We start from the raw sequence: 10,388 nt of genomic DNA, 5'->3' as shown, positions 1-10,388 counted from the left end.
TAGAGTTAAGATCTCTCAACGAATGAAAACTATGGCTATCTTTGAAGTTAAGTTACATAGCATGTTCCTGCTTTCTTTATTGTAACACACAACAAAACGTAAAGATACACGCACGAACACTTTCTGCATCTAGATATTGAATCTCAATCTGTCTATTTTAACTTAACTTGCAAAGAACATCATGACACTGAACTTTCATCAAACGCCAACAAAATTCATCCAAGCTCTATAAAATCCAACTCAAAAACATAAAATTTAAACCGGAATAGCTGGAAGAAGAGGCTCAACCGTACCACTTCCACCATTTAAGACAGTAACATTGCCATCAGAGTCGACGTCCACGATAGCAGAATCTCCTTCCTTCACCTCGCCTGAGAGCATCCTCTCAGCCAACGAATCCTCAAGAAGTCTCATGATCGCTCTCCTCAGGGGCCTCGCTCCATAACTCGGGTTGAATCCTTCCTCCACCACTCTCTCCTTAAACCTCTGCGTCACCTGGAGATCGATATCCTTGTCCTTCATTCTCACAAAAACCTCCTTCAACATTATATCCGCAATCTCCGTCACCTCCAGCTTCGTCAATTGCCTGAAAACAATCATTTCATCCAATCTATTCAAGAACTCCGGTCTAAAGTACTGCTTCAACTCCTCAGTCACCAAGCTCTTGATCCTATTATAACTACCGTCCTTCTCATCATAATCCAAATCGAACCCAATTCTCCGTCCTCCTTTCTCAATCACGCTACTCCCGACGTTGGACGTCATGATCAAGAGCGTGTTTTTGAAATCGACGGTTCGGCCTTTACTATCTGTTAATCTCCCGTCTTCTAAAATTTGAAGCATCATGTTAAAAACATCGGGATGCGCTTTTTCGATTTCATCAAAGAGGACGAGGGTGTAGGGCCTACGACGAACCGCTTCAGTTAACTGCCCGCCTTCTGTGTATCCAACATATCCAGGTGGTGAACCAATGAGTTTTGAGACGGTGTGTCTCTCCATGAACTCGCTCATATCGAGCCTTATCATCGCATCCTCAGACCCGAAATAATAGGTTGCGAGTGCTTTTGCAAGTTCGGATTTTCCAACACCAGTGGGGCCTGAGAATATGAAGCTGGCGATAGGTCGGTTAGGGTTCTTGAGGCCGACTCGGGCTCGCCGGATTGCACGACTGATGGCTTTGACTGCCTCGTCTTGGCCGATGACTCGTTTGTGTAGGGTTTCTTCCATTTTGAGCAGACGGTCGGATTCGTCGCTGGAGACCTTTTCGACAGGGATGCCAGTCCATGAAGCGACAATTTGTTGGATGTCGACTTCAGTGACGAGTGCTCCGTCGTCACCTGACTCAATCTCTGCTTTGGTCTTTTCTTTGCCTTTCTCGATGAGCGCCGATATTTGAGCTTTTAACTCCATTTCCCTGTCTCGGAGCTCCCCAGCCTGCCAGTAAACAAGAAGACTATATGAAGAACAAAGCAAGAACATGAAAAGAATCGAGTTTAGGGTAACAAAAAAAAATCTAACAGAAGAAAATGAGCGAGAAAGACAAGGCAGTAACTAAATTATAATTCTCTTGCGGATCAAATTGAATCTTCTCTTCTTTTTAAAATAAAAAGACTGACTAAGAAGAAGTCCGTCTCCATTGTTTTGGCTGATTTTCATTCTTTTCTCGTCATTTTTAATACAAGCAGGATAGCCTTCATGTACACTGTGCTACAACTCGATATGCTAATTCTTTCTTTTTTAGCAGCAATAATACAACAGACTATCTACTAAACAGTTTCCCAGCAAGATCGAAGCAGGATAATAATAATAATACTAAAGATGTATCTTCAATCTTCAACTTTCAAGAGTAAAATTCTTCGTAATAAAGTATTGATGCTTGAGAAGAATACTATATTTATTCATCTTGATGCAGATTATAGTTTCACAAAGTAGACATAACATATTATCAGAAATTCAATGACTCACCTTTTCGAAATCTTGGCTACGAACTGCTTCAGTTTTTTCTTTTGTAATCTGCCTGAGCTCCTTATCAAGTTCTTTGGCATCTTCAGGAAGCTGACCATGTCACATTATCCCAATTAGAATAGTCTCGACAGAGAAATTCCAGTATATAGCAAGTAGCAACTTCTGTACCTGTGCGTAGCGGAGCCTGACACGGGAACCAGCTTCATCAATCAAGTCAATAGCTTTATCAGGCAGGAAGCGGTCACTGCAAAACAATTATGATGGTGAAACATAGGAAATGAATCCAACCCAAATAAACGTTCTTTTGAATTATCGCATAGTAGAAAAAGTTTATTATATTTATGACATGTTTCAAACATCATTTCAATTTCATTTTTGGCGTCAAATTTACGAGATTCTAAAAAGCCTTGGAATTTGGTTCTTTTCTGGCAATCAATGTTATGTCTGGAGGTAATGAGAAATTTCGTGAAACAAGTGTGCCAAAAGCCAGAAAATTATAATGGAACAACGAACAGACGTGGTTATATGAACACGATAAGGTATTTGGGGCAATAAAACATTACAAACAAAATCAAGCCCCACATAATGATGCCTCACTGATGCACAGTATGTGAAAGAATTTAACAGTTTCTCAGGTGCATCAACTTTCATATGCTCTGCTGACTTCTCTGCATATGCTCTCTGATCTAAAAGGCTGATCGACATGCATCTACAAGAACGATTAAAGAGCCTGCAATATAATGAATACATATGCTTTGTACAAAGAGAGAGTATACACAAAATTGACATGTTAATGCCTTAAATCCTAGAATATAGGATAACCAAGTTAAATTTTTTTTAATTCAATCAAATAAAATATGGTAAACATTAACAGTTCATACATAAGTAGTAGAGAAGGTTGTTAGGACGAGAGGAAATAATTATGTGAAGATTATAGGGTTGATAACAAGTAAACAACTATCCCATAAGTCCAATCTAATCTGTAATCTAAAAAATCAATTCAGATCCTTCCCTGCATCAGTAATATTTGAACTTCATCAACATTGTTCAATTGAGAAAAATAATTTACAGAACGCTAACAACTTGAAATACAACTACTTTGTTCATACCAAAAATCATAAGTCATTAGAATGAAATCTTAATGTTCATAGGGGGAGCATAGTTCTGCCAGTACCAAATAACTGAACCAAACCAAAATATAATCAAACAACAAAATAAGGTTAAGAAATGAATAAACTGACAGATTGAACAAGCACGCGCACAGGGTTGATGGTTACGAGGCACTGAGGCAGCGGCTCATTTTGTTAAATAAAGGGCGGTGAGGCCACTAATTTGATGTGGCTAGTAAGGTGGATCACATGTCTATCTCTTGATAGATCATTTAGCAAAATGAGCAACCACCACATACCCAGTATACCAATAGTTTCTTTCTATATCATGTGGAAGTATGTATTAACTAGAATGTTTACAATATACAAATTAATACAAGAAAACACCAAACCAAAGTCAAACAAGTTATTTGGTTCTTTCTAATGTTTTCTAAAAGACATTAGATGGTTCAATAAGTATACTCAAAATGGGGAACATTTAACACACGTAACGAATGCTCGCACCTCATGAGTTATTAAAATTCAGAACATTTTGAAACAATGAATGATTTATACAAAGAACCAAAAACCCTCAATCACTTTGATAAAAGCTAATTACTAACAAGACAACGATCTGCAATTCTTGAGTTGTCCAATAACTAATAGCTTAAATATTCCTGTATCTGTTTAATACCATAACAGAATTATCATTTCCACTCTTGCAGTATTCTGATCATTTTCCCAAGTTTGTTCTTTTAGTTTCCTATCGCCAGTTTTGTATAAGCTCTTCCAGTCCTATATATTCCATTTAAACTAGAAGGATCATCAAACAAATCATAATATATTAAGGTATAAAATAGGCTGTAATATATTACATTAAACTATAATGAATGTTACATCATTTATCACTAAACTAACATGTACTCTGGAAAATAGTAAACACCCAGAACTGATAAATTTCAAATACCTCCCTAACAATGTTCACAGCAAACTAAAATCATTGTTTCATTCATGTGAAATTTCACATAACTACCATAAATTATTATCAGTTTCTCAGTAAACTATAATGAACTTCTAAGATTGTCATAATCCAACCAGGCTAGAATTAAAAATTGACTTCATGGTGTAAAATAAAGGAATTAATTTAACTTAAGAGTAGTGATGGGTAAGGACATTACTTGGTCAAAGTCCTCGACATCTTTAGAATTTTTTAGAAATTTGCAGGCTAATTAGTGGAGGGAGTGGAGTGAACTGAGGGTACAAACTGAGGGTTAATTCAGGTTGAGAGGAGGTTATGGATCATAATTAAGGGATAGGTGGTAAGGCAGATCATCACCGAGGAAGGGAGATGCAAATAGTCAGCGTCAACAAATAGAAGGGGAGACAGTCTATTACGCGTGGATCTGACAACACAGGATCATAATTTAGATTAGACCAAGAGAGAGAGGGAGAGAAACAAATTAGAACTGGTGGGTTCTGAGATAAACTAGAGAGAGCTTGATCTTTTTTTCTGTTAGGTTGACAACCATTTGGAACAAAACCATCACAGGTACCGCCTACCAATTGGTGATATGTCAATTGAAGATGTTTCTTGAACACAACTGGAAAGTTTTTGGGGTCATTGTATTTTACAATAGATGCAGTAGTCAACATGAAAATGTGAATGTTTAAGATAATTTTGATATAAATTAGTTAAGCAATTAATCTCATATCACTGATGGGATAATAGTTTTAAGATCACAAACCTGATGTACTGATGCGACAATTGTGCAGCAGAAACTAAAGCATCATCCGTGTAACGAAGTTTGTGATGAATCTCATATCGCTCACGCAGCCCTCTCAGAATTTGTATTGTTTCATCCACTGTTGGCTCTGGCACTTTAACTGGCTGAAATCGTCTTTCCAGAGCTGGGTCTTTCTCAATATGCTTTCTGTATTCATCAAGGGTTGTGGCTCCAATACACTGAGCACAATGGAAAAGAAAAGGTTAGGAATTCTTCTTTTAGCACATTAATTCCTTTCGAGAGAAGCAGCATCTAAAATAAAATAAAGAATCACATACTCCAGCATTTCCATATTAGGAGTATAAGATGGATTGAGGTCTAGTGATAAAACATTTCAGAAAAAGACTATTTCCCAGAACTTTTTGGCTCACTCTTTTATCTGCATTCACAGTGAATGATGCTCTTTTATTTGGAAATCAGCGCAATCAGGTGAATGCACGAGAGTCAACACGGGTGACACGAAAGCATGTCAAATATCTGAGTGTACCATAAGTGTCAAAGCGTTATCTACCTGGACACGTGAATATGTACATACTTACAAATGTGACTTAAATACACATATACATGATATACTTAGAAGGAGCACAACATGAGTACTCGCTCACCAGCCTTCTGATAATCCAGTAGAAGTACTTGCTCACCTGCCTTCTGATATTTGTCAGCATTAACATAAGCATGACAAGGTTTTAGATGACTGGAAGTAATATAGTACTTATTGATGTCTATCATACTACCTTGTAGACACAATCTAGATATTCTCTCCAATCAATTACATTCCTTAAATATATTGCGATTTTCCACCTTTTAATAATGAAAGGGCTCGATTCACAGGGGTTTCGGAGGAATTTTATACCTGAGTGTACTGACACAAAAAAAATTTGAAAGTGGAATGACTTGAACAATTGTGAGAAAGAGAGAGAAAGAGCCATTTACTATATAAAGAAAATTATTTTGAAGGGAACATGAGCACAATTTTGCATTATGTGAAAGTACCTGCAATTCACCTCTGGCAAGAGCTGGTTTTAGTATGTTTGCAGCATCAATAGCGCCCTCCGCCGCTCCCGCTCCTATTAGTGTGTGTACTTCATCAATGAAGAGTATAATATCATTGCTTTGTTTAATTTCCTCCATCAGTTTCTTCAGCCTTTCCTCAAACTCTCCACGGTATTTTGTACCAGCCACAAGAAGTCCCATATCAAGTGTAATCACCTGAATTTTGAAAGCATAGTGTCCACAAAAAGATCTTAAAACACTTGGAAAGGATACTTGAAGAATTATAGATACATACATAGTGACATCATGGAAAGAAAACATGGAAGACAACAGGTTTTCAGAGATCTAGGAGGTTCAGCAATTCACTAGGTGTTTTCCAAGAGAATATGAACTAATTCTGTAAAGTGTGCAAAGTAAGGCACAAACTGAAAGCAATGAGCAGGAATATCTAAAGAACCTTTTTCCCTTCAATAGTTTCTGGGACATCTCCATTTGCAATACGTTGAGCTAGACCTTCAGCGATAGCTGTCTTCCCGACACCAGGTTCTCCGATAAGGCAGGGATTATTCTTTGTTCGCCTACCCAAAATTTGTGTTACACGCTCTATTTGCGGCTGCCTTCCAACAACAGGATCTAGTTTACCCTACAGAAGAAAAATTAACTTATTGATTATGATGAATTGTGGTACGTATCCCTAAGATGTAATTACTGACTCCACAATTGTAAGTTTTTAACGACGTAAAGATACCTCCTCTGCCAATTTTGTTAGATTGGTTCCATATTCCTCAAGTGTAGGCATCTTGCTATTACCAGCTCCTCCTCCAACTACAGAACCAACAGCTTCTGTATTTTCTCCTACCATACGAATAACCTACTTACATTGAAAAGTACTCAAATCGTTTAATAAGAAATACATATCAACCATTGTACTCAACGAGAAGAGCATACTGAAACTTGCCTGTGAACGAATGTTAGTTGGGTCAGCTCCCAGGCTCTCCAGAACTTGAGCAGCTACACCTTCACCCTCACGAAGTAATCCAAGAAGCAAATGTTCAGAGCCAATATAATTATGACCTGAAAGTTTACAATACAAGAAATTTAGTGTTTTCATTCTTACAACGTAGTTTCACACTGTACATTTAATGCTTAATATCATGCGATTTAAATGTAATTCCGGGCAGTTTTTTGACTCATTTGCCTTATCTCATATAGCTGAGCGCACAAAGCATATAAAATTCCTTTACACTTTCTAGGTTTAAAAGAATTTTCCAGGGTATTCTTCACTATTTGAGCTAAAAATCCTTGGATTACATAGCTAATAAGTGTGTTTCCCCTGCATCAACTAATACATATACTTGTAGCTAGTACCTCTCTCATCCATTGTTTCCTGGTTAACAATTAGAAAAATGCCAGACAAACAAGTTCTGATCCATGCCCAATCCCAGTTGCAAGAAAGAACCAAGATGGTACTGGTATCAATGATGATTTTGTATGTCATAGCTCATGAAGAAATTGTACGTAAAAAATGTTCATAAATTAACACTTAAAGCAGAATAAATAAATCCTTTACAGTTCCCTTATAAGGTCAAAAGTTGCTGCGTAAACAGTTTACCTAATTGACGTGCTTCCTCCAATGAGAGCTCCAAAACACGTTTTGCACGAGGTGTAAATGGTATCTCGACAGCAACAAATCCACTGCCCCTTCCTATAATCTTCTCCACTTCCTTTCGGGCATCTTTAAGACTAATGCCCATCGATTTCAAAACTTTTGCAGCTATACCAGAACCTTCCCCAATTAGACCAAGCAATATTTGTTCAGTACCAACAAAATTGTGTCCCAGACGCCTTGCTTCTTCTTGTGCAAGCATAATTACTTTAATGGCCTTCTCTGTGAAGCGTTCAAACATAGCCCTAGGAACTCCTCTACTAGCCCTCCCTCGTCGGGCTGAAACAGAAACCTTTACCATGGAATTAAAGTCTCTTACTGGTCTCGATAGAAAATCCAGAGAATTTGATCCACGCAATCCTGTGAACCCTTTCATTGTAACCGAGTGTGCTCGTACATGACAAATCATTGTAGTCCTGTTTGCTTTTGAGGGATCTCGTATATTTTTGTGGCATCCGGTTGCAAGAGCAGGACGGATAGCTGATTGAGCAAACGTAGCCATGACTTCCGCTAAAATGAGATATCTTTATAAATATATATTCACCAAACTCTGTGTACCCTGTAGGCATAGTTATAGAGACAGTTCAATGAAAATTATTAGAAGACATCATTCTAAAAGAGAGCAATAAAATGATACAATTTACAAAATTAATAATATATTCTCAGTGAAGATTTAGTAGATGTTCCAAACAATAGTTCAAATCCAATAGAAGTAAAAGAATGCTCTAGAACAAGTAAACTATGGAGGAGGTGCAAGCCAAACTATAACAAAGAATGATGAAAAAACAGATCATGAAATAGATATCCAGAAAAGAATCATGAACCAAAATGGTAGTAGAAAAAGCGGATTTCTTTGAAATTGTAGCATAATCAGGTATTAATAGCCACATAAAATCATTATCAAAATGGAACCTGGGAGAATGTCTCCATACCATTTATTATTCAAGAAAGTTTTTGAAAATCATCTTACATGTAAAAAGTTCACTACAGATGGCATTGCATTTTCCTTAATGCATTAGTGTAGCAAGGTAATAATATTTATAAAACCCTCGTGTAAGCCAAAAAAAAAATGAAATTTATTCCAAATTATGACACATAAAAGATGAATACTCGAACAGGGAATATGTAACCAAATATCCGGAGCTGACTATGAAGCAATTTCTCCCAGCAGGAAACTATCCAACATGGTCTTTATGGATACTGTTTGGAATCGTACAGCACAATTTCTCTTAAGAGTATCGACTTCATAATATTTTTTTTTAACTAGAATTGTTTCAACAATTTCAAGACGTCCTTTATACACCTGTTAGCTAGTTTCTCGACATCTGCATTTCCTTCTCATATTCATCTTAGATTATTCGAACAATGAAACCTTATCCTAAACTTTTGCAATCACCTACATGAATTCAGTTTTCCATGTTATAATACGATGAAAATGCACCTTCAATTCATTTTCTTCAAGTGCAATAAAACCCTAAATTCTCAAACCAAAAAGGCTCAAAACTATCTCTTAATTCTTAAAAACATAACAAATCAACGCCCAAGCGACAGTAATTACGATAAACAAATCCAAACTCTAATCTCTCTTTCTCTACTCCTAGCTGTAACAAGCATCAAATCATAAAAAAGAAAGATTTGAGGGGCCAATTCGAAAATAAAAACAAATGTACCATAAATTACCCTAAAAATGCAATAAAAATGATTTAAAGGGAGGAAATAGATTAAAAAAGGGACCTTGAAAAAGGATTTCAACGGTGTACCGTCACCGGCCGACTTCCCCCAAAATAGATAAGGGCTCTTTGCAATTGCAGGGGGAGTTTGGTGTCTTGTTGATGAAGAAAATGGGAATTAATAATGGTAGGGCTGACTCGTTAATGGGTCGGGTTTCTTCCTTACCCGGACCATTTAGCTCCGAAAAAAATTTTAAAGTAGACGCTTAGTTTGACTTTGAAATTCAGGCGCTGAAAACTTGTACTCATTTAAATTCTTTAAATTTCTTTATTTATCTGATTTTTTTTTCGAAAAAGAATTTTAAACACATAAATGATCTTCAAATAATATTCTTTGAACATTTTAATTAGGGCATGTTCATTTGATTAATGTTCTATAAATTGTGAATATGAAACTATTTAATTAAAAAAAATTGTTAAAAGATGTTATCATTTGGCTAAATATTTTTTTAATAGCAGGGAAATCCATAATTAAGTTGTTTTTTTTACTGGGATGTATAAATTTATAATTTATATATTATGTTAAATAATTGATTTTTAGACTCTTGAGTCTCCAAAATTAGTATATAAGCTACAGAGCATGTTTAGCTACTACTTATTTTTTGAATCTTGGTATACTTATTCTCAAAATTCCTTATAAGCATGTAAAAAAAGGGAAAAATGTGTCCAGGACCCAAAAAAAGAAACTTCATGTGCTGCAGCCCCTCTTAGTTTCCCCCATGTGGTTCAACCCCTTGAAGTGTGACATTTTGTGCTGCATCCCCTTTTTAACAATTATTACATGCCAACTAAGCTAAAATCCCCAAAATAATATTATCCCCTCTTCTCAATCCTTCAAACCCAGTTCTCTCTCTCTCTCTCTCTCTCTCTCTCTCTCTCTCAAGCTCGTCGCCCTCGCCCTCGCCCTCCTCGCCGTCGCCACCTCCGCCCAGCCCCCCAAGCCTCCCCCGAGTTCGCTGCCGCCTCCCCTCCTCTCCTCCGTCCGACCTCGTCGCGGTAGCTCGTCGTCGCTCCCCGTCTCGCCCTCGACTACGTCGGAGTTCGCCGCTGTGCCTGCCACTTTTGAACCCTATAGTATGATAGGCCGGAGGAGGATGACCAAGAGAAAAGAGTGCATGATGCCCAAGAAAAATGAAAAATGAAGGGGCTGCTGGCACAAAGC

At 37.2% G+C, this 10,388-nt stretch overlaps 1 protein-coding gene across 1 annotated transcript; it reads right to left on the bottom strand.

Annotated features, from left to right (window-relative positions):
* LOC109844797 (chaperone protein ClpC1, chloroplastic-like) lies at nucleotides 1-9,335 on the bottom strand. The gene is made up of 10 exons (XM_020413941.1): nucleotides 9,231-9,335; nucleotides 7,443-8,055; nucleotides 6,789-6,904; nucleotides 6,579-6,701; nucleotides 6,288-6,473; nucleotides 5,831-6,046; nucleotides 4,799-5,016; nucleotides 2,134-2,209; nucleotides 1,966-2,055; nucleotides 1-1,434 (listed from the first exon to the last, which is right to left on the bottom strand). Exons 2-10 carry the CDS (start codon nucleotides 7,996-7,998, stop codon nucleotides 256-258), a joined length of 2,760 nt encoding a protein of 919 aa, XP_020269530.1. The 5' UTR covers nucleotides 7,999-8,055; nucleotides 9,231-9,335; the 3' UTR covers nucleotides 1-255.

The sequence above is a fragment of the Asparagus officinalis genome, chromosome 6, assembly GCF_001876935.1.
Source record: "Asparagus officinalis chromosome 6, Aspof.V1, whole genome shotgun sequence".
Classification (NCBI taxonomy): Eukaryota; Viridiplantae; Streptophyta; class Magnoliopsida; order Asparagales; family Asparagaceae; genus Asparagus; species Asparagus officinalis.
This window is presented reverse-complemented; position numbering and strand designations above follow the sequence as displayed.